Genomic DNA, 25,804 nt, shown 5'->3' with positions numbered 1-25,804 from the left:
ACCCTGTCCTTTGTAAAATATATGATCGTTTGGTTTCCTAAATCACTATGAGGATAACCCTGCTCAAGAATATTAAGTCATTAAGTTTTTAAAAGAATCATATAGCTTAGCTTACCTTTTACTGGTGGAGATGTAGTCCGGGGGTAAAAATAAATAAATCCTCCTCACTCTGAATCTTCTCTTTCGTCGCCGCGATCTCACTCCTTCCTTCAGCTGAAACTTTACCGCAAATGTAAAAAACGACCGAACGGTGTTTTGGCACATGTGCAGACCAGCTGAAAGACGCTGTTGGCGCATGCGCAGAACAGCTTAAGGACGCGGACGTGAAAACACATGGAAAAAAGTGAAATTTCAATATAAGGGTCACGGGCCGCATGGAAGAGCTCTGAGGGCCGCATGCGGCCCGCGGGCCGCAGGTTGGACACTCCTGCCCTAGAAGGAAGTGTTTCCTTTTTCCTTGTCTGTAAAAGATTAAGCAACAGAGCTTGTGCAAAAGAACTGAAGAGTGGGTGAGAAGGGGCCTGCAAAATTGGTACAGTGATCTACATGGTGCTTTAATACAATAAGGCAAATAGGAAAAAAACATACAGAAAAAAAATAAACAGACTGAAGAGTCACATCAGAATGGAAAAGGGCATCAGATTCCTGGCAGAATGTAAGCAATAGAGGAGGCTGCAGGAAACATTACATAATACTAGAGGCATTAGAAGAGGTATTGGTAGTAGAAAACAAAAAGTTATTATCCTTCTATATCAACAGTGGAAAAGACATAATCAAAAGAAGTTTCTGGAGCCCTGGATACCTCACATTTTAAGGAGCTATGAGAGGAACTGTTCAGAGACAACCAATGCAAATGATGCACTCCACAGGCCATAACAGTATAAGTTCATAGGATCATAGCATGTTACTAGGCTAGCAGCCCTAGAGCCATTACAAGCGTAGCCATGTTAATCCTGAGTTGTTTCAGTTGTCCTTGGAAAGATGGATGTAATTCACAGAGCAAGTCTATGATAAACACCGACTACCCCTGTCCATGATGGACATGGGTGCCAGCCCTGGGGTGAATTTGCAGTCTCCCATCCATTTGCCCAGGTTGCACTTAATAGGGTCAGTGAGGAGCTTTGCTTCACATGAATTGGAAGTTTATTCCAGAGTGGCATCAATTTCTGGGAGGTATATTTGTCTCTCTAGCATGTTCTGTTAATGTCACAGGCTAGGTTAAGATCCCTAGAGTGAGGGACTCTTGTGCCATTTGACTTGCGGATTTGCAGCATATCCATTAGGTCAGGGTCAGAGACTGTCCTGTAGGCCAGGCACAGCTCGTCTCTCAGCAGCCTATACAATAAAGTACAGTGACAGAGCTTTCAGTCTATCCACATAAGTCTGGTTTGAAGGCTCTGTATTTTCTTGGCGAGAAACCTCTGTGGTCTCTCCAACTGCTGCAGGTGTCTGGTGAGGTACATGCAAAAGGGAGCATTGTACTCTATTAATGGTCTGATGAGTGTCGAGTACAGTGGAGTTATGCCATCTTTAGACCTGGATGTGATGCCCTTACTTATGAGATGTGCAACATAGAAGGCTGTCCTTACGGCTATGTTAACTTGGTGATCAAAGATCAGATTGCTATCTACCTGTGTTTCCAGATCTCATAAAACTGGCTTTAAACTTAGGGGGGGTGCTGTCAATATTATAATTAGCAGGAAATTCTGCTTTGCCAAAGGGGATAATAATGCACTTTTTTGCATTTAGTTTTAAACCATGGCTTTGGCACCAGTCATTTGTCTGTGTTAAACCCTCCTGTAATATGTTAATATCGTTGGGGAACTAATTTGCAATCATCGATGATCTTGGTAAGCCTAAGGCCATCTACTTTAGCCTGGATCTCTGAGAAATAGATTCCAAACAGTAAAGGGCCCAACACAGATCCTTGTGGTATGCCACTGGTGACAGGTATATTGGTAGAGGTGGAGTCACCAACTTTGACTGTATGTGTTCTGTCTGTGAGCCAACTGGCTACTCATCTAGTGATGTAAGGGTTAAACCAAAAAAAGCAGAAACCAGAACCAAATTCACTAGTAAACCAAAACAGTGTCTGGAAAAACGAAGCAGGAGTGAAAAATTGTAATTCAGTCCTTTATTGAGCCCAAACGCCAGTCACAAAATGTCACCACCATAAACGCCTTAAAACATATGAATGCATTTTCTTCAGAACAATTCGACTTCATCAGATGACCGAAGCCATTTAATTCCTCATATTTATACAATTACCAATTAATTAAAACCAATGAATGTATTTCTCCAAATTTAAAACATCAAATTATGTTGATACAAATCTCTTCATTTAAATGTTTCATGAATAATTCAGTTGAAATGAAGCTCCAGCTTCCTATTCATTACGAAACCTTGTGTTTACATAAAAGCAGTCTAAAAACTATGAATTCTATCAATACAAAAATCATTCATTTTTTAAAAAAAAGTTTTCCATATGTGTATATAAATACATATTGAAATAGACAAAATAAAGTTAAATTAAATTAGTAAATCTATTGCTCAACATAATTATATCCTTATGAACCAGTGCACTAAGTCTGATTTTTATACAATAGGTTTTATCACCGTCATATAAATTCCTACAATAACATAAATTACAGTCACAATTTAGCTGTTCTTAACTTTAGTAAAGGCAGGATTGAAAGGTATTCATTCAGTCCTGGGGGGGTTCCCTGCATCCAGGGTCAATTGCCACCACAATTCCCTGAATTCAATTTTTTCTTCCCAGGGCCTCCCCCCACCATCAAATTTAACTTGTTCCAACACCAAAAAAGTAAATTTTGAATATGGGCATTTTTTTAAGTGCTTGAATAAAGCGTTTGTATCCTTACCTGTTGCCATCTCATATAAATGTTCGTATATCCTTCTTTTCAGCATTCTTTCAGTTTTTCCTACATAGAAGGATTTACAAACTATACAAGAGGCCAGGTATACTAAGCCCTTAGATTCACAATTATAGAGGCTGCTGTTCACAGTGCTGACGCACACACTTGGATATTTGAGTTTCACACACCCATACACATCTAGGAAAATCTGGCACAGATTTACTAGCTGTGCCTCTTTCTGCCCAGACTCTAGGATAATTATGCTGCCACCAGTCAGCTACCCTAAGGCTCTTACAAAGGGTACCCGATTATACTGTATAAAATTAATACTAATACAAATGGTAGGGTGTGACCAAAGCAGCAATGCTTTCAGGAGAAGCCACAGTGTCACTAAAACAAGCATAAGTATTGTCAAGATGTTAAAAGTATTCTCTAAAAGACCAGCCACAATGAAAGTTATTAGAGATTTAATGATAAATAATAAAACAGAAAACAGGAGAATAAAATAATAAAAACAAAGCAGGAGAATGCTGAGTACAATAAACAACAGAGTTTCAATGACAGAGATATAAAAATAATACAGTTGGATAGTTTCTTACAGATGCAGAAAACAATACTAAACTATTCTCACTAAATGTATCTGACTAAGTAAAGAACTACTGTTCCCTAACTACTTACTAAAGCAAGGCTAGCTGGTGTGTGCTGAGTGTCTTTGTCTGTGTGCATGTGTGAAATATATATCCTGCCAGAAATCTTTCCTGTCCAGTTCCAAAGTGCTGCTGCGAGAGTTCCAAAGAAAGAAGATGCTGGTTGAAGGATGACATCACCTCTGATCACCTGACTCTGGTACAATACACACACAGAGCTTTGTTAAGATCTGTGGCAGCATCTGAAAGCTATAACACAATTTCAAACTTCCCACCCTTCCAGGGTTCTCTGATAAACATACACATTTGATCAGTTACAATACAACCTAATGTACATGCATACATTCTTTCTGTCCAGCAGGATCTACTGTTGATGCTTTTTTAACACAAGTAACTTTACAAATAAATTGTTAACTCCGACATCTGAACAAATCAGTGTGATATTACAATATCATAAAATTCTTTACTAAACTCTAGCTAGCTGTGCTGGCATATGTACACATGTACTGCCCTACTGTCCCTGGCACAGATGGCACTACATGGAGATTGTGTCAAAAGCCCTGGGTAGGTCAAGATAAACAGTATGCATGGTTTTACCTTCATCCAGGGCTTTGGTGACTTTCTCAAAGAAGTCTTATAGGTTTAATAAGCATTTTCTACCCTTAACAAAACTAAACTGGGTTGGATCTAGAGTCTGAAGGTAGCCTGTGTCTTTGTGGATAAGGTCCATGATGATTCTTTCCATGGCCTTGCAGATGAGGGTGGTTAGACATATGGGTCTATAGTTCCCAGGGTTGGTTGATGACCCCACTTTGTGCAAGGAGATTGCCGTTGCTGTTCTCCACTCTACCGGAATAAAGCCAGTTTTCAGGCTGTGATTAAAGGGAATGCCAAGTGGGTCCCCTACGTTCTGTTTTAGATTGCTTAATAAGCAACCTGAGATGTTATCTGGACCCATTGAGGCTGTGTTTTTAGCCTTCAAGAGCGCAGATATGACCTGATCTCTAGATATGCTAGACAGAGGACTGGTATCAGGTTTGCTGTGAATTATGGTTGGTGAGGACAGGGGGGATGAAGCTTTCACTAAATATTTCAGCTAGCAGGTTAGCAATTTCCTCCGATATAGTATGGGTGGTACCATCCAATACCAGTTCAACACATAGCTAGGCATTCCCTTTTAGATTTTGGATGTACTTAAAGAATGCCTTGTGATTATCCTTAGCTAGGGGTGCTATTTTAGTTTCATAATTACCTTTAGAGGACTTTACAAGATTTCTGATTTGCTTGGTCAAGCTGTAGAGGGAATTCTTCCTCTGCTGAGTCAGTTCCCTCTTGTTCTTAGCCATTAGTTTTTTTTCCTTTTGTTATATAACCTGTTTATACTTAAGGTCCACTAGGGTGGCTTGTTTTTTCAGAAGAACCTAGTTTTAATCTGGTCAGGCACAGCCAAGTCTATACAGTTGCTTAAATGTTTATACAGGAACTTTGTGTACACCTCTGCATAGGAGTCATTGTTGTCTGTGATTGTTGGGAGGCTATTAGACATTTTATACCATCACTTAGTAGGCTGTAGTTTGCTTTGGAAAAGTTTTTTAGTTTTTTTTTTCTTCTCTGGTGGTGACAGGTTCAATAGTTACTTCGAACGAGACTGATTTATGGTCTGACCTTACCAGGGAGGGCATCACACAGGGGAGAGTACAGTGACCCCCACCCCATGTTGGTGAGTACTATGGTAGGACATTTGAGCCCCTTCTGGGGTGCAGACTATCTGTTCCAGAGTATTTGCATTGACAAAGTCCAGAAACATCTGAGCAAACATGTTCATGCTCATGTATGTCACTCAGTCAATGGAAGGATAGTTGAAATCTGCCATGACTAAGGTGTTGGGCTGTATGGCAAGTGACTCCAGTAAGTCCAGGTAGGCAGTTTGCCTTTCTTGGTTCATGGTGGGGGACCTATAGCTAGCAATGATGTGGTAGGGTACTTTGCCTACAGTTAATTGGACATGGAGTAGTTTGAGAGAGTCATACTGTTTGACCAGTCCTGAGGTGTACTTGGCTTTAATGGATACACCTCCACCTTTTGTTCTTTCACAGTTATTTTGAGGTCTGAATGTGTGGAAGGCATTGTAGCCTTGCATGGCCAGGGTGCTCTCAGTGGCCTTGAACCATGTCAAAGTGAATGCACAAACAACAGCATTTTCCAAGGTGAGGAGTGCTTCCAGAGAGTGCAGTTTCATATTTAGACTCCTAGTATTAAGCAGCAGAACCTTGAGTTTGTCTTGAGTGGATTTTGTTATGTTGGAAATGTTGTTTTGACATTGTCTAAAAAAGGCACTATGGGGGAGGCAAGCACCTTTGCAAGTATCTGAAAGCCTAGAGAAGACAGGTACAGATCATCTCTGGTAAAGCAGCAAGGCCTGTCAACCATGTCTTCCCAGGCTGACAGATACTGGATCCCCCCTGGAATGACACCACAAGCGAAGCCAATTGTTGAAGTTGATCATTTTTTGTTTACATTGTGAGATTGTAGTGAGTGAAGGTAAAATGTTGCTTAGGGCTAGGGTCATACCTGCCCGGGACACACAGTCTGAGAGTTCAGTTGTGTCTGTCTTCATATAGTCCAGAGAGGCACTTTTCAAGTCATTCACTCCAACATGGACTATGACAGAGTCATAACAGTACTTGTTGTTGAGTGACTTGAGTGTATGTGTGATTTAACGGATCCTGGCACCTGATAGGCAGCTGACCGTGACCTTCTCCTTGTCCATCCTGGTGAGTGGGACATCTGTGTGTCTCACTATGGATTGCCTACAACTAAGACATTAGGTTTTGAGGTGTTTTGCCTTAAGGGATTATTTGCTAGGACACTGCTGTATGTGTTATTGTGTGTAGTGATTTCTATTTGCATAGCAGTGTGTGCAAGTAGTTTACATTTGGGAGGTCTCTGACCTTTTGGTAGACTTCTAGTGAGTACCTCCGCGTATGCGGGTTTATCATGACCTCATTTTCTGTAAGAGGTGAAGTGTGTGTGCTGACAATCTGCTTGATGTCCATTTTGTTGTTACGTGAGAGAACTGATTCCAATTTCATAGCGTAATTACATTTCTCATATATGGTATTTGTTTGTTTTAGGAGAAAGTGGTTGTCAGTATACATAAGGCAATTACTACATCACCTCAGAATGTTCATGTCAATCAGGCTGGGTGGTGAAATGATTCGAAACTGAGTGAGCTAGTTTGGCCAGCTTTGTGCTAGGATTAACAAAGGTGCTTGTTCTACTGAAGGCTATGGATGATAAGTGTGGCAACACTGCTCAGTGCATCCGTAGTGCAGTAGAAAAGCTTGGGAGGGTTCCACTGACAGATGTGTAGAGAAAATTTGAGTTTCAAGGTGTTTGCATCTATATAGGGCACCCCTAACACCTTCTGTATGGTCTGCTGCAATGCACAAACAAGAGGTTTAAATACAGTCAAAATTAAAACACCTTTAAGCTAATCTACCAATAGTAAAGCACACAATGAGCCTTCCTCCAGCAATCCCCAGCTCAGAAAAGGCTGGATCCATACTCTTGTGCCACAAGGGTGCAGGGGAGCCCTTATTAATGTACGATGGCTGGTTTAGTATTCAAGTGTCTCAATGCAGGCTAGATTCAGCAGGTCTGAATCTAGTCAGTGTTATTTAGGTATCAGAACAGTGCAAATCAAGTGCAGAGAAGGACAAAAAAATATTTACAGCCCTTTTGTGTGTTTCCCAGCTCAGATAGACCAGGTAAACACCTACTGCCACCAGATGAATAATCCCAGTTCTCCCAATGCAAAAGCACAGTAAAGGAGTGTCCGGAGTGAACTGCTACCACAAACAAGCTTTAACGGTACAGAATGCTACCACAAAAAAAACTTAAAGATATAGAGACAGAAATGTACTTTAAATGCTTATAAAAGTGTGATTATTCAATAAAAATACTTCAGTTTGAATAAATGAGCTAAGAGCCACTCAGTTATACAGAATTTATAAAGGCTATATATATATATATATATATATATATATATATATATATATCTACTTCAGAAGATCATCCCAGCAGAAGAAAGTCAAACATTATATGGTCGACACCATATGACTGACTTTCTGAAAAGTCAAACAACACAAAACAACAAATATCTACATTTTTGGAGGGGGCCCTCATGTTGGGGACTGCATCACTACACCCCCTGCATATTATATATACCAATTCCAAGATCCCACTACAGTGGTGAAAAGGATAAATTGTTCAATCCCCACTGTACCATGATCTCCATTCAAAAGCTTAAACATTTTGGAAAGTCAATCATATGGCCTGGACCATATGACATTTGAGTTTCTGTTGACTCAATCTTCAGAAGGGGACCCATACATATATTTATATATGGTTACAGTCCACTTGGTTGAACACTCATTTGGATCACTTAAGAGAAATGTAGTCAGCTCTGAGCAAAGGGATGTTTGTGCAAATGTGTTATTGGGTGATTTCTGCTTTTGGTCAATAAAGGTAGGTGGTGGAGCTAGGAGTCTGTGTGCAAGTGTGAGTGTAGTAGTGTTATGGCAAGGGTTAGGTGAGGGAATAGATTTAGTGTGTGTGTGTGTGTGTGTGTGTGTGTGTGTGTGTGTGTGTGTGTGTGTGTGTGTGTGTGTGTGCGTGTGCGTGTGCGTGCATGTGTGTGTGTGTGTGTGTGTGTGTGTGTGTGTGTGTGTGTGTGTGTGAGTGTTATAGGGTTAGGGTAAGGGATAGGTAAGGGGAAAGCATCAGTGTGTCTAAGTGTGAGTGATTTTAGTGTTAGGTTAAGGTTAGGTCAGAGGACAGATTTAATGCATGTGTGAGCATGAGTGTTTTAGGGTTACAGTAAGGGGATAGATTTAGTATGTGTATGTGTAGCAAGTATCCAAGCTGCCTTGTGCAGTGTTTGTGTTTGTGTTTCAGAAAAGGTTAGAGTTTGGGGCAGGGTTAAGCTTTGCCCACCTGCTCCATCTTAGTAATTTGTGCTAACCCTGATCCACACCTAAATCTAACCCTAACCATGCAGCTTACCTTTAAAAAACCTTTTCCTTAATACTGCCATTATTAAGACAAATTCTAACTGAATTTTTCGTAGGGTTATAGGTAGTACAAGGGAAAAGAAATTTTGTTTATTTTTTCAATGTACTGTATGTTGGTGTTTATTGTTGCCAATACAATGAACTGTGGACATGTTATGGTCAATGTTTTTTGTGTCAGTCATTTAACATGTCAGCCATTCATTATATAATCATATAGACAGATACAGAGAGAGATAAATATAGAGAGACATCCATGAGAAAAAGAAGCATGCTAGAACATGACAGATACTTTTATGTACTTCAAAGGAATCCGTAAGTGAATACCAACCTTGAAATGAATTCTGAACGAGAACAAATAGAGAAACATTAAACATGCAAGTCTGTGCCAGCTCTGTGATGCAGCAGACTAAAGCCTTGAAGCAGGGGACCTGAGTTCAATTACAGGCTCAGACACCTATCAGAGCTGGCAGAGGAGAACAGGAGTGAGTGGCTGATGATGACCTGTCCATCCTGGTGGGGAGGGAGGTTGGGAGGTGGCTCACGACTTGGGTGACCCCTAGCAGAAGCTCTAGGTGTTATATCCATGGAGCATGCGGCTGTGAGCATGGGCTGCCAAAGTGCATATGGACATAACCTATAGAGCCTTGCAGATGTCTGAGACTGTCAACATCTACAGAATTTTAAAGCCACAGAGAGTGTGAGAAGGGTGATCCACTAGGAAAGATGTAGGCTGCTTCTCAGGATCACTAAGCTGGCCTTCTCATTGCCACCCAACTATCACCATGAGGAATGATAGGTCTAATGGTGGTTGAGTCCACTCTTTCAGGTGCTTACCATAACAACAACATCAAGGCATTTGCAAAGTTTCACACCCTCACCTTCTTACTACTAACTAACCCCAGTACAGCTACAGCTGCTCAGGGAATCTTCTCTAAATATAATAACCTACTTTACAGATATAGTAAGGATCATGCCAGCTAAGAAATTACTTGATACAAAATTACTTTTTGAGAAAATGTTTAATTTCCTATATATATAGTTGTCTTACTTATCCAAGCTGAACTAATGTTTGCACTATAGCATTGGGGGCCTCAGTCTTTTCTTTTCCACATTGCTTTCATGGTAGCTTGTACAGCACACAGATGGAATAGACCTACCCTACATTGCTTCAGCTCACTCAGCTATGCTTTGCTCACCTACCCTACCCCCATGCCCACCCATCATTTCCTTTATAACTTCAACCTACACCTTATCTCATTCATAAAGCTTCTGACCATCCCCACATGCATTCAGAAAAATGTCTACCTGATTAATTTATCAGCGTTATCAAACTACTGTGTTTCATTAATCTCCTTCCCCACCATTCCTCCATTTATATAATCCACTAATTCAATTTCATTCCACTACTACAGCAGTTCTAACCATTTACTGACAAACTGTATAAACTGCTTTTGTCTTGTACTATTATCCATCTACATACTAAATGACCTTAGAATGGATCCCTGACTAATACAGTCTCTGGATTCAAGACAAAAAATACAAAAAACAGAGCCCAAAAGTAAGCCCCATCGGTTATGTCAATATACAGATATGATGGATGGCACACTTAACCTATATTCTAACCATCAGCAGTAGGAACTATATGACCATTATAAAATGACTACTAGAACAATGTCTAGTTTCAAACTTAAGATGCACCCACAAAACTATTCTTATTAACACAGTCCTACTGATACTGCAGGCAGGAGACAAACAGTTAAATCCAGATATGTTCACTGCCCCACACACCACAAACAATAACTCAGATCCCACTGACCCCATAAATGCTCATGGGCTAACAGCAAAAATAACAGGCCCACCCTTCACGTATATGAACATAACAAATCTAAATGAACAAATAGAGCTGGAAGTGTAGCAATCCAACAAGAAATCCAAAATAATACCTTTAATATGCATTCCTCCAGAGGTAGAAAGAAAGCAACTAAAGGAAGGAAAAAACAGAGAAAAAGTGGTGTTGATTCACCCAGAAACAAGGAGAACAGCATCAAGAAAACAATAAAAATGAGAAGGTTATGTACGGTGAGATAACCTTGAACAGAGGCCTCACAGTATTCTTGGTGAGTTAAAACATAGAGATTCTAGGTGGGGAGGAAAGAGTTCTATGTATCAAGTTATTAAAGAGAAGGAACAAGAACAATTAAATGAAGTAATGACTAGAACAGAAGATGCTAGAGTTTGGTGGAATTTGGAGATGGACAAAAAGGGAATGTGTGTACCACCATGCTCTGATGATAGCATTGTAGGAAAACAAAATTTTAAGAGATTTTAATATGCAAACTGAAAATGAGCTGATGACGAATCTCAGTCCAGCATTGTAAGGGATGTGTCTATATATGAAATTAAGGAAATATCAGTATGGAACAGAATTATAAACTGAAACTTGCAAAAGCTGTTTGTACTGAAACTAAAAGTTAAGTGTGGACCTTCAGAAGAGAGTGGGTGTAGATAGTGAAATGAGCAGGATAATTCAGAGTTCTGAGCCTAGTTCTGCTAGTGTAAAGCAGAAAGCACAACTAAAGGGAGACTAAACAGCCAGAATCTATAAACCAAGAAAGAAGTAAAATTGATAGGTTTTATTTTGAGTTATCTTCTGAACGGAAATAGTAACATAATAAAGGAAAAGAATATTTATTAAAGTGTGGTGCCCATTCAAATAAAGGCAGAGGAAGAAGCTACCTCATGGAAAGTTACTGAAGAAAGTAATCATAGGTTAGTGGACTTGCCAGCATGCCCCATAAATTTAAAAAGTTGTATGACTTGTGAGGTTAAGGAAATATGTTTCTTGGAGTGGTAAGCAACAATCAGACTGACAGGATGGAGGAACAGAATGCTGAGGAATTTAAAATGCAGAATAGCCTTGTATGATTCAGGCCTATGCAGAATAGCTCTAAGGAAAATGAAATCAGGAGAAAACAGAAATCTCAGATGAAGGCACTGCAGATATAGTCAAGATGTTGAGTGCATTACAGGAGAAATGGCTCCTGTAGGAGAAAAAAAGTTTATCAGAGATGACCAGAGAATAAGCATTGTAGTGCCAATGTCCAAGAACAGTGAAAATGACAGCAAGTGGAAAAACCAGAGGATGCTAAAATTGAAACTGAAGGGAAAATAGTATAACAGGTGAATCATGGGAAGCAAATATGGAAAATCAGAAGAAGCTGAATAGAGATAGACCAGAAAATAATGAAACACGCTAATATCTTCAATTATCAGGCAGTTAAGGCAGAGCAGTTACATATGTCTGAGGTGATGGAAATGAAGTGCTTGAGGTGGATGGTAAGATGTACATTGTAGGGCAGATGAAGAAAGGAGGACACCAGAGCAGAAGTTAACACAGCCCCAATTGCATAGATAGGCAATGAAAATAAAGTAGTGTGCTTTGGTTTTATTGGCAGGAAATCAGAATTTGGTAAATAAGATTTGGCAGGAACAGTAAAAACAATAAGAGGAGATGACAATTTCTAACCAAAAGATGGATACATTACGTGAGAGACCTGTGGCAGTCAGACATGACTATGGAAATAGGTGGGAGTGTGGCACTGAACAAAGAGAGGTGGTGACAGTTGACAAAATACCCCATCCCATGTAGAGGACAAGGGGGTTAAGGATGATGATGAATAGCCCTGAAGTATGCCACAGTTCAAACCTGAACTTTAGTTGAAGAGCAAGTTAATATGAAGGATATAGAAGGTTTAGGCAGAGTAAATGCATTAATTGTCCGGGGGGGCAGCTGTCAGGACAAGCAAGAGATGCCGAGGGTGAATGCCAGAAAACAAATGCTAAACTTAAGATGGGTGACTGACAAGTATCATGTGTTTTAAAGTAAGCAGATACAACTGAAGGTAGGACTTCAGTGAATGTAATGAAAACTAATATTATGGATAAAGAATAAAAGGCAAGCCACTCTTTTTGAACAGAGAGAGAGCATATTAACAGTGCAGTGAAGTTGGTGAAAACATCAAAGAATGTGATTAAGAAAGAAATCTATAAGCAAAGTCCTTCTGGAAGAATGGGTAATGAAGGTAGTAAAGGTTATTCAGGCATTGTGTATACCAGTACTCAAAATATAAAAACAGCATACAATATAAAATACAACAAATATGCACAGTATTTCCTATAAAAAAGAAAAAAATAAATTTGTAGACCTACCAAAGATATTAGCAGTGGTGCTATTAGGTATGTTCCTAGCAAAAATAAGTTTGCACATTTAAAATTCAACAGACATTGTATGTATTATCCTTCCACATATGAAATTGTTTAAACATGGATTTTACAAAACTATAAGTATGTATATAAGGTTTTATGTATTAAGCTTTTAAGTATTTAAGTATGATACATTTTTGGTAGATTGTGGTTTCAAGTGGACACATGAATATTCAGCATTATTCATCAATATACAGTATATGCAGATTAATTGAAGGTCTATTCCCATTGGTGCAAGATTGGTATCTAAACTGCTCTAATTAAACTATGTTCTGATGAAGTCTACGTTTAGTAGATGAAAGCTCTTAACCAGAGTGGTTATGTTTTATTTGTGCATTTTGTAATAAAGTGCAACTACATTAGCCCGTGACTTTTTGGATCTTTGAGCTCTGGTACACTTTACAGCGATTCATCATTTGTCTTCATTGTTCTTCAGTTGGGTTTTCGCTGTTTTTTGTTTTTATAAGTGGTGCTATTGAGTAAATTTTCCTTAGGTTTGAAAGAAGCCGGTATATATATATATATATATATATATATATATATATATATATATATATATATATATAGCTAATGTTAACAAAGTAAAGGATATTTTACACTTTTTGAGCAAGAAAATGTGAAAAAGAGTATGCATATTGTTTTAATTATTTTCACCCATAAATGCCAAGCATAACAAATAATCAGCATTTAACAGGAAAAGATGGTGATGACTATTTGGATTATGAGGCACTTCATCATCCATAGGTAGTCATTTGTATTATTTACTTTGTAAACCAATAATCTCAGATACTTTCCCATTGATTTTAACTTCAGCTATAGAGAAGGTCTGTAGTAAATTTGTATCTTAAAAATGTCAAACTATTTAAAGGGAATTTTGTATAAAAAATCTATCTGATTTAAAAATATATATGACTAATGTTAATAGATTTAAATTATTTGAAAAATACATGTTTTTCTCATAGATAAAATATGTTATCAGTATAGTCACTAACAAAAAGGCCTACCTGTTTATATTATTTAACTTTGCTTCTCTTTGCTTGAAATTGTAGTGTGCAAGGTGATAAATAAGAAATCCTCAATCTTATTTTTTGTCATAAATTGCAACCCTAAAGTAAATTATTTCCTTTAACTAGTGTAGAGATTTTTAATACCGGATCGGTTGAGGCCCGGGTTAACAACGACCGCCACCAGTACTGTTAGCCAACAGGGTGCTGGCAGAAATTGGGCTACTGTTGGCCGAAAGAGGAGAGGAGGCGGAATACATGGCCGAAGACAGGAAGAGAGGAGAAAGGCTAGGACTGTGGTAGTGAGGGTTGGAACTTTGAATAATGGCAGTATGACTGGTATAGGGACAGAGATAGCTGATATGATGGACAGAAGGAATGTTGGTATATTGTGTGCGCAAGAGACCAGATGGAAGGGGAGTAAGGCTAGGTGTATTGGAGGTGGGTTCAAATTGTTTTATCATGGTGTGGATGGAAGGAGAAATGGCGCAGGAGTTATTCTGAAGGAACAGTATACTAATAGTGTTTTGGAGGTGAAAAGAGTGTCGGGTAGAGTAATGTTTATGAAGCTGGAAATTGATGGTGTAATGATGAATGTTGTTAGTGCATATGCTCCACAAGTTGGGTGTGCAATGGATGAGAAAGAAAAATTTTGGAGTGAATTGGATGAAGTGGTGATGACTGTACCCAAGGGTGACAGAGTGGTGATTGGAGAAGATTTCAATGGGCATGTTGGTGAAGGGAACAGAGGGGATGAGGAAGTGATGGGCAGATATGGTGTTAAACAAAGGAATGTAGAAGGTCATATGGTAGTGGATTTTGCAAAAAAGGATGGACATGACTGTGGTGAATACGTATTTTAACAAGAGGGAGGAGCATAGGGTGACATACAAGAGTGAAGGAAGATGCATACAGGTGGATTATATCTTATGTAGGAGGGCCAGTTTGAAGGAAATTGGAGACTGTAAAGTGGTGACTGGAGAAAGTGTCATTAGGCAGCATAGGATGGTGGTTTGTAGGATGACGTTGGTGATTAAGAGGAGGAGGAGGAGTGTGAGGGCAGCACGAAGGATCAAATGGTGGAAATTGAAAAAGAGTAATTGTGAGGTGGAGTTCAGGGATGAGTTAAGACAGGCACTGGGTGGCAGTGAAGAGTTACCAAATAGCTGGGTAACTACAGCAGAGCTAGTAAGGGAGATGGCTAGAAAGGTGCTTGGTATCACATCTGGACAGAGGAAGGACGACAAGGAGACATGGTGGTGGAATGAGGAAGTACAGGAGACTATACAGAGAAAGAGGTTGGCAAAGAAGAAGTGGGATTGTCAGAGAGATGAAGAAAGTAGACAGGAGTATAAGGAGATGAGGTGCATGGCAAAGAGAGAGGTGGTGGAGGCTAAGGAAAAGGCATATGAAGAGTTGTATGAAAGGTTGGACACTAAGGAGGTAGAAAAGGACCTGTACCGATTGGCTAGACAGAGGGACCGAGCTAGGAAAGATGTGCAGCAGGTAAAGGTGATAAAGGATAATGAGGGAAACATACTCACAAGCGAGGAGAGTGTGTTGAGGAGATGGAAAGAATATTTTGAGGGGTTGATGAATGAAGAGAATGAGAGGGAGAGAAGGTTGGATGATGTAGGGATAGTGAATCATGAAGTACAATGGATTAGCAAAAAGGAAGTAAGGATAGCTATGAAGAGAATGAAGAATGGAAAGGCTGTTGGCCCAGATGACATACCTGTGGAAGCATGGAGGTGTTTAGGTGAAATGGCAGTGGAGTTTTTAACCAGATTGTTTAATGAAATCTTGGAAAGTGAGAGAATGCCTGAGGAATGGAGAAAAAGTGTTTTGGTACCGATATTTAAGAATAAGGGTGATGTGCAGAGCTGTAGTAACTACAGAGGGCTTAAATTGATCAGTCACAGCATGAAGTTGTGCGAAAGAGTAGTGGAAGCAAGGTTAAGAAGGACATGATGATTAGTGATCAGCAGTATGGTTTCATGCCAGGAAAGAGCACTACAGATGCAATGTTTGCTCTGAGAGTGTTGATGGAAAAGTACAGAGAATCTCAGAAGGAGTTGCATTGTGTTTTTGTAGACTTAGAGAAAGCATATGGCAGGGTGCCTAGAGAGGAGTTGTGGTATTGTATGAGGAAGTCAGGAGTGTCAGAGAAGTATGTAAGAGTGGTACAGGATATGTACGAGGGTAGTGTGACAGCGGTGAGGTCTGCGGTGGGAGTGACGGATGCCTTTAAGGTGGAGGTGGGGTTACATCAAGGATCAGCTCTGAGCCCTTTCTTATTTGCAATGGTGATGGACAGGTTGACAGACGAGATCAGACAGGAGTCCCCATGGACTATGATGTTTGCAGATGACATTGTGATCTGTAGTGAGAGTAGGGAACAGGTGGAGGAGACCCTGGAGAGATGGAGATATGCTCTAGAGAGAAGAGGAATGAAGGTCAGCAGGAGTAAGACAGAATATATGTGTGTGAATGAGAGGGAGGATAGAGGAATGGTGAGGATGCAAGGAGTAGAGGTGGCGAAGGTGGATGAGTTTAAATACTTGGGGTCAATAGTTCAGAGTAATGGTGAGTGTGGAAGAGAGGTGAAGAAGAGAGTACAGGTGGGATGGAGTGGGTGGATAAGAGTGTCAGGAGGGATTTGTGACAGACGAGTACCTGTAAGAGTGAAAGGGAAGGCCTACAAGAGGGTAGTGAGACCAGCTATGTTATATGGGTTGGAGACAGTGGCATTGACAAAAAGGCAGGAGTTTGAGCTGGATGTGGTAGAATTAAAGATGTTAAGATTTGCAGTGGGTGTGACGAGGGTGGACAGGATTAGGAATAAGCATATTAGAGGGTCAGCCCAGGTTGAAAGGTTTGGAGACAAAGCCAGAGAGGCAAGATTACGTTGGTTTGGACATGTGCTGAGGAGGGATGCTGAGTATATTGGGAAAACTAAGGATGAAGCTACCAGGTAACAGGAAAAGAGGATAGCCTAAGATAAGGTTTATGGATGTGGTGAGAGAGGACATGCAGGTGGTTGGTGTGACAGAGCAAGATGCAGAGGACAGGAAGAAATGGAAACCGGTGATCTACTGTGGCGACCCCTAACGGGAACAGCTGAAAGAAGATGATGATGAGTGTAGAGATTTTTTTATAAAGAAATCATGATCTGGAAACTGCTAAATTAAAAGAAATTAAAATAGTTTTAAAGATCCAAAATAGCTGCAAATCCTTGATTCCATTATTTTTGTAAATTAAATACCTGTGAGAATAATTTAACATTAAAGAAAACTTTAATGGCATCCTAGAAAACTACAACATCAGATTCGTAAATTTTAAGCAGACACTAGAACTTGTCCCATATTTATTTAACTTTATCAGAAAATTCAGGCAATAATTCATATAAAATGGAGATGATCTCCATTGAGTAAGTCTAGAAGGCTTAAAACATCAAATCTAAATGTTCAAAACAACTGACAATGGTAAGAAAATGACAATAAAACCAATTTCAAAAATCAGATTTTTGGGGGAAATCATATTTTATATTATTGCCAAAAAATACTACTGAACTTAAATTAGTTAAGCCATCATTCTTAGTAAAGGTCAATAATATTTATTTTTTATTTTATTTTTATTTTACATTTGTTAACCGGGCTAGTCCAACTGGATACAAGTCCATTTTCAGTGGAGGCCCGAGGAGAAAAGCTCCACTATCTACATACATGATAACAAAACAGTAAATACAAAATACATGATGGTTTTAAGTAAAAAAAAAGTAGATATAAAAAAACAAAGTTATATTTAACTAAAGGATAAAACTTAACCCTCTGTAATTTACTATGGTCTATATTATGTGTTGAAGAATTGATGTCATGTATAAAAACTAGATAACCTTTTACATGTTTCATTTAGTTGAGAATTTTGGATATAAGAGCTGTGAAAACAAAAGTGTACAATTTTCCTTTTCCAAGAAAAACAACATCACAGAAAGAGTCAATAACATGCCACCACATAAAAAGTCATAATTAAAAGTGAGGGAATGAATAAATGGAAAATAAAAAAAAAATGGAATTACTAGAAGAATTAGCCCTTTCTTTCTAGCACTGTGGAATATAATCAAGTAAGTAAAATTATAACCATTCTGGGTCCAGGACTGTTTATCAAATCCACAATTTACTGAAACACAAATGCTCGCGCACAGTTTCATGAAAGTGCTTTTTCACCAAAACTGCACTTTCACAAAACAGAAATAAAAAAAGTAAAAAACATCGCCAAAGGGCTGTTGATGAGATCATGGCACAGTGGAGATAAGGGAATATTCCCTTTTCCCCACTGTAGTGCAATCTCGGAGTGTGAATATAAAAGTAGGAGGGGTGTGAGGGGGTGCAGCCTCCCACATGGGGGTGCAGGGGGGCTTGCCCCCTGCATAAATGTGATTAATGTTTTTTTTATGTTTATGTTTTTATTTTTTTATTAATGTTTCACAAAAGTGCATTTCCAGTGAAAAGAACATTTGTGAAACTGTGTGCAAGAGTTTGTGTTTTGGTAAATAGTGATTTCAGTAAATAGTCCTAGAGCCACCATTCTGATTTAATTTAAGATATTCTTCCTTTAATAAAAATAGTTGAATAAAATGTCAGTCTCAACTAACTTAAAATGCTAAAAAACTCATTTATTTTAAGAGGATTAAATATGTTCAAGCGTACATATTTACGGTAAGTGCAGAACATATATAACCCTTTTAAATGATAAAATACAGAACAAAGTAAATGATAAAAATCTTTAAATGTCTTACTGATTGGGAAACTAATATGAAGCAAAATAACCTTAAGATTTCTACATAAAAAGGACTTCTTGTGGCCAAGATGGTAATGGATATATAACAAAAAAGTTATAGAGAAAGAAAAAAGAAAGATAAGGGGTCAAAAGATCTTGCAAAAAAAACTAACATTTGTCAGATCCATATCATCATCAGTGCATTAATTAAAAAGCAGTCATTAAATTCATATATGGACCTGTACATCTAAATTCAGAACATATAGCATTACCAAACACTTGAACTTATTGTCTGAATAGCATATGCAAGGGAAATCAGCCAAGAATCTTGTTAAGAAACTGCTAAAAAATATATATCATACTAATAGCTTATTGAGGATTAAGAAAAGCAACACAATATTTATTTACTACCATAGGGGCCTTACAATATTCCTGAAATCTGAATAGCGATGTTTATCATTACTTAAAAACGTACTCAGATATATATATATATATATATATATATATATATATATACACACACACACACACACACACATCAGTGAAATGTAATCATTTAATTAAAACCAGAAATACTGACCATACATGAAAACAAAATTAAAACAAGAGACTGTAAACAACAGAAACTTATTAAAATGCACCATGGTAACATATGGTACACAGAGTCCCACGGCAACTTAAACTAAAATGTTTAAAGCTTAATATTTAGTAGCAGGCAATGTAGCATAACCTCTATATTAGTTAAAATCCTCAAGAAGGTAGAACACCCAATTTTTTCTAAGATATGCGTAATAGCAATGTTAATGTCAGTTACGATGCAAAATAATCAAATCGATATGAAAACCCCTAGCAGCAAAAAGAGGAATCAAACAGGAAACAATCTGGATAACTGATACCACACAGTTAACAACAGGAATGTGAAGCAGTTGCAGGAAACAGCCACAATATTCATCACCTTTTCTCCTGGCAAGCAGAAAAGCCATCTTCTACAGATGGCATTGAGAAACAAAGAGGAAGTTGTCCACAACACAAAATCTGTATTGATTACATGTATTGAGAAGTAGTTCAGATGGCAACTTACCTATTTTTAGTCATGTCCTTCCTTGGTTATCCTTCAGATAAGTGGCTACTCTGAGGCAAATAAATGTGAAATAGGGTGCACAGAGTTGATCTACTAAGGATGATAACTGCATTCAGATTTACAACAATTAACGGGCTCAGTTAAGGTAGTTACCTTTAAAATATTGTCTTTCATTAAAGTCCTCTGTCTAGCAGAGCACCTGAAAGACAGTTTATATTTTTAAGTTTAAGGCATTTTATCAATGGTAGAAAATCCTTCCTCTGTTGAATAACACTCAAAGACATGAACAAAATTAACACTAGCTGACTTAAATTCCATGCAACCTTTCATTCAGGTACAATGAACATTTTCATAGATTAGTACTAGGCTAACTGCCCCTGTGGGCCATTTTTTTAAGCCTAGCCTATTACCCCATGTGAGACTTGAACTCTGCACCTTGTGTCTATAAGGTGAACACCTTAACCATTATGCCAACCCCCTCCCTTTAAAATATTAAGTCCTGACAAGTATTGAACCCATGACCCTAAAATGGCTGGTGTTTTTACAAAGATATCCTGATTTTCTTTTTTTTTTTTCAAAGAAAGTGGTAAAGTTGGCAGCAACAGCTGGGAAGCATTTAACATAATAGTTAAGGTCTTTGCCTCACAGACACTAGGTACATGATTTTATTCTGACTTCTGGTTATTGGCTAAGCTTGTAATGGTCTGCAGACTGATAGCCTAGTATTTACCTAAGTCAGCTTTCGTCTGCACTGGCTTGAGTACTAAACAGTTATGGGATGTTTCAATTGTTCCTTTCAAGTCAAAGTCTGCAACAAAAATGGACTTAAACCAGTTTATAGGAAAGTAGGCTATACTTCCTTTCTCTGAGTTTTCTGGTAAGCCAAACTAACAGTTATTCTTTATTTACAACATTTTCAGGGTCCTCTAACTTTTACTTTTTTCTGTTTGAAATGATAGACTTATGATTCTGAAGGCACTTACTATTAGTAACATTAGCAGCAGTTTCTAAAGCTAAAACCATGCCCACAGTAAGAAACAGTATTGCTTTTATTTATAAAGACTGTAATTCAGATGCTTTCTGAATGATAGTTAATGCAACTTGGATGTCTTTCATTGTTCAAGCAATTTCTGTCAAAATAAAGTTAGGTTGTATACTGCCACTCCTGCATTGTGTAGCTGTGGCACAGCTAATGTTTCCATCAGACAGTGAAGTCAAACATACTACAAAGCCTTCAATTTCAGAGACGGAAAACTTCATGAAAGTGCTAATTTTATCTGCTGAAAGTTTAGAAGAAGTTGGCTTCCAAATAGTTTTCCTGGAAGCCATTTTTTTAAAATCTAATTACTAAAATAAGCTTATTTTCATGAAAATGAGTTTCAAACTATAGCAAATAATGCTGATGTAAATGCCAGTGAGAAACTCATGCACATGCCCAGACGCCTCTGTGTTAATGCTCTTCAGAGTTAAACTATTAGATTAGCAATCACGGTCATCTTAAGTGATATATATTTTTACAGTCTTTATGCCTCTCTCACATGGTGCTGCCCTATATCTCTGTTCCAGAGTTCCAGGATATTTAATGTGGTAAGTCAAGATCATTACTGTATAATGATATACGCACAATCACAATACCTGTTTTATCTCTAAGCATCACATCATCCTTCAAAAACAAACACGACTTAAGAAAATACAGAATTGAATGCTGTAGATCATATAATTTATAAAGACATGCATTAAAGGACATTTTTCTCTATTGCAGGAGCCATCAGCTAGGCACTTACAAAGAATTGTGGGCAAACTAAGGAATGTGATTGACTATAAACTAAGACAAAAGTTTGATAATATGCCCAGAGATGATAACACTATGAATAACTCAAAATGTAAGTTATTACAATATTTTTATTAGCTTTGAATGTGTGAGATATAGAGCTAAATTTGATTGGTACCATGTAGTATATTTTCTATTTGGTTGCTTTTTAGTTTGTTAGCCATATATTTGGTGTAGAAACATGTCAGGTCCTATTGTATACACGGTGCTATAATTTGTACCCTCATACTTTCCTTAGTTTTGTAAAGATATAAGATTTTAGTATTTATATACATTTAATTTAGGGTAGGTAGTTGTGTGTTTTGGCGTGTGTTCTGGGGTGAGAGTTGCATGGTTAGATTACTGTGTTTATCTGGGTTAGGGTAGGTAGTTTTTTGTGTGTGCTGGGGTGAGGGTTGTATGGTTAAATTATTGTGTTCATCTGGGTTAGGGTAGGTAATTGTGTGTTTTCCACATGTGCTGGGGTGAGAATTGCATGGTTGGATTATTGTGTTAATCTGGGTTAGTGTAGGTAGTTGTGTGTTTTGGCGTGTGTGCTGGGGTGAGAGTTGCATGGTTGGATTACTGTGTTCATCTGGGTTAGTGTAGGTAGTTGTGTGTTTTGGCGTGTGTGCTGGGGTGAGAGTTGCATGGTTAGATTATTGTGTTCATCTGGGTTAGTGTAGGTAGTTGTGTGTTTTGGCGTGTTTGCTGGGTGAGAGTTGCATGGTTGGATTACTCTGCTCATCTGGGTTAGGGTAGGAAGTTGTGTGTTTTGGAGTGTGTGCTGGGGTGAGATTGAATGGGTACAGAGGTGCAAGTTATTATCAGTGCAGCTGTCTGAGGTCCACGAGGAGTGATTCTGCAGGTGAATATCTCCTTTCTTAAGTGGGTACAGCTATAGAGTTACATGGGGGATGCAGTGTGGGGGTGGGGCTTTTTTCTGAAGAATATACTTTTAACAGAGTTTGTAGTTTACCTGATGTTGTTTATGATAGCGCTTTATGTGTGTCCAGTCAATATTTTTTGGACTGATTAGAAAAATAATACCTTTTGAATACCTATTGCGATGTCACCAGTTAAACAACATAAAATAAGATGAAATACACTGTCAGTCTGAGTAGCCTAGCATTTTTTAAATAGAATGTCTCTCTTGGATAAATATGTTATCAGGAGACTAAAAAGACAAAGGTGACATTGCAAAAATAGTAGAACTCCCAGAGTATTGGTGAGCATTAAACTCAGAATGGCATCCCGAGTAAAATCACTATCGATGGCAAATAATGGCAGTGAATAGATTTCCTGCCACTCTCCTATTAATGTAGTCATCAGAAAGTATCCAAAAGCTCGGTGGGTTTGCTTTAGATAAGATGCTGAGTTGGATACCAAGCTGAAAGACTGCCATTTTTTTTTCTCAGTAAGGCTCATGATTGGGGCATGTTATATTATAGATTATTAAGCAGTTATACTCATTTTCTTTGCAATTCTTCAAATTTCCAGATTTGTTATATTCTTAAGTATTTCCAGTCCTTGTTTAAAAATGCAATAAGTTCTGTAATGCTTGTATCTAAATTAATCCTCACCTCACAAATGTGAATATAGGGCTAGTATAGTTAATTTAGAAAGTGTAGGTGCAAAGGACTCCACTTCATGAGAGGTGCAGATTCAGGGGTGTAGCTCCCTTGTTTCATGTATTTTTGTTTTTCAATTTTTGGTAGTTTTTTTTCTGTTTTGCAGTAAGTTGAAAAGTGATTGGTGACTTGTTTGGTTGTATTTTTAGCTTTTTGACCAATTATTTACATTGTGATTATGCCAGATTCAGGATGTTTTATGAAGCCATATAAATTACAATACATAAACTAATACACTTTACTATACATATCTGTGTAGGTAGGAGAACTGTGCTTTATGTGGTGTATCCTTCTCTTACAATTGACAGCCTTCTGCTATGTGCCCCGCAAAAGTTCTCTTCCCATTTTCAAGCCAGTCCATAACCTTTTGTGTGTTTTGGTAGATTTTCTATTAACATCCACTCTGGAAGCCTATTCTACATATCCACTACCCTTTCTGTGAAATACTATCTTCTTATATCCAATATAAATCTAGCTGCATATCTCCCTTGTCTTTGCCTTTAAATTGTAGCCCCCTGTTGTGGTCTTGGATTATTTTCATTCCTGTTGCATGTGAACACTGTTTCCTTAAATACCATAAGCTATGACTAAGGAGATCAGCTGTTCATAGGTAGGTACTAGGCTATTGGCCCTAGGGCCTATATAAGCCTAGCCAAACGGTACCCTGTTAGAGTTTTGACTGCACTTAAGATAATTGAGACAGAACTATATGCTGTTTAATATTAATGCTCATCTGTATATGATATTTTATTATTGTTGCTGTTTAATGTCTTTTCACTGATTAAGTTTTTCTTTCTTTGTTACTATAGTACTGGAAATATGCCAGCTCAGAATACTCCAGTACTCAACTGCAATCAATAAATAAATAATAAATAAATAATTTTATGATTCTATATTATACACAGTTGGTGCAGTAGCAATATCAATAGCATTCCCACCTCAAAGCAGGTGGTTCTTAAGTTTGATTCGCTACTCATTTATCTTCTGTATGGAGTTTGCATGTGCTTCCTGTGCTTGTGTGTTTTTTTTCCAGGTGCTCTGGCTTCTTCCTATCTCTCAACGACATGCACTGGATGAATTGGAGAGTTTGTGTGTGTGTGTGTGTGTGTGTGTGTGTGTGTGTGTGCGTGCGTGCGTGCGTGCGCGTGTGTGTGTGTGTGTGTGTGTGTGTGTGTGTGTGTGTGTGTGTGTGTGTGTGTGTGTGTGTGTGTATGTGTGTGTGAGTATACATTCTGTAACAGACTGGCACCCTGCCCAGAATAAGTTTCCATACTTTGTGCCCACTGACTGCTGGGATGAACTCCACCCCACCCCATAAAGGCACAAAGGATAATACAGATTTTTGGAAAAAAATGGATGGAGGAATGTATCATTTTCTTACCATTAGGGGGAATAGTGTAAGAAGAGTACTAGTTTAATTAAATTTGCACATATTTATTATTTACTGATTCAATCATTTTATTTATTTAGTTATTATTCATGTACTTATTACTTATTTGTTTTAAGGTTTGTAGTAAACATTTCCTATCAATTTTCTGATAATTAAAATAACATTAATGTTCATTTTACAGGTGAATTCCTCTCCCTAACACCGTGACTGATTTGACTGGCTTGCGCTATACTCAAAAGAAGACCAGGAAAATAATGTTTGATTTATGCAACATCTGTGCATATCAACTCTCATCAGTAGGCCTCCACTGCACCACAGGAAAATGAGCAATAACAACATATGAACCTATGAACATTTGCAAGAAGAGGAAGCAAGAGAAAGCATCGTTGTAGACTGTGCAGTTTTCTAACAACTTATTTTCTGGATATAGCACCATATTTTTGGCAGCAAACTTTAAATAAGAAGTTCACATGGAGTATGTAGCCCACTATAAATTTTCTAATTAATCCCGTCAACATTTTTATTCATTAATATTTTTTTATTTCATTGCCTAATTTCCAGTTGATTTCCTTAGAAAATATCTGATTCAACCCAATGGATTATCCATACAATTACAATTTGCATAAAAAATATTCTTACTGTAAAATGGTAATACAATTTGCTAATGAAAAAAAACTTAAATTACTTTTGCTGTGTGTGTGTTTTGATGAAAATTATTACATTATTTATGGACCTATTTTGAAGTTATTTCATATGTATATCTGCTAATTATTTGTAACACTTTGGCTGAGACTGTGGCCAAACAGGGTTCCAAGACCAAAACACTGACCATGTTAACAATTTAGGTTTATAGAATTAACAGTGCAGTTCTGTGATAACCTTGAATAGTCACACATGAAAAACTGGGAAGTGTCATCCAACCGAAAGTTACTGATGTCTATTCTTTCTATGAATATGTAACGCAAACATTCTATGAATATGGCCACCCGTGATATTCAATGACCTAAAACTGCCATGCCAAAAATTTGTATACACAGGCATGATGTTTGATGTGCTTTCATGAATCCATATAATATACAGTATATATACTTCACCAATCATATATACATATCTGTGTTATCAAAATGCAACCTGTTGTCTGTTTGGTCTGTACTATTATTGCAATGAGCAAAATACTGATGTTTCCTTCTTTGCCAGTTATATCAAAACTAGAACTGGAGAATATTTGTATTAATGTTCTGCACTATT

The 25,804-nt window shown here is 37.9% G+C and overlaps 1 protein-coding gene across 3 annotated transcripts in view; it reads left to right on the top strand.

The window, feature by feature from the left end:
• LOC122807544 (tetratricopeptide repeat protein 24-like) overlaps positions 1 to 25,804 on the top strand; it is a 250,011-nt gene that overhangs the window by 224,030 nt on the left and 177 nt on the right. For 2 of the 3 annotated variants that reach the window (XM_044078464.1, XM_044078463.1), the window contains one exon: positions 24,738 to 25,804. This exon is cut by the window's right edge and continues 177 nt beyond it. In XM_044078464.1, the coding sequence (XP_043934399.1) occupies positions 24,738 to 24,763 (26 nt within the window). In that variant the 3' untranslated portion in view covers positions 24,764 to 25,804. Of the gene's footprint in view, positions 1 to 21,487; positions 21,609 to 24,737 lie in introns of all 3 variants that reach the window. The other variant, XM_044078462.1, reaches the window with a different exon arrangement.

This window comes from Protopterus annectens, chromosome 7.part1 (assembly GCF_019279795.1).
Source record: "Protopterus annectens isolate FY-2018-M chromosome 7.part1, PAN1.0, whole genome shotgun sequence".
Classification (NCBI taxonomy): domain Eukaryota; kingdom Metazoa; phylum Chordata; order Ceratodontiformes; family Protopteridae; genus Protopterus; species Protopterus annectens.
This window is presented reverse-complemented; position numbering and strand designations above follow the sequence as displayed.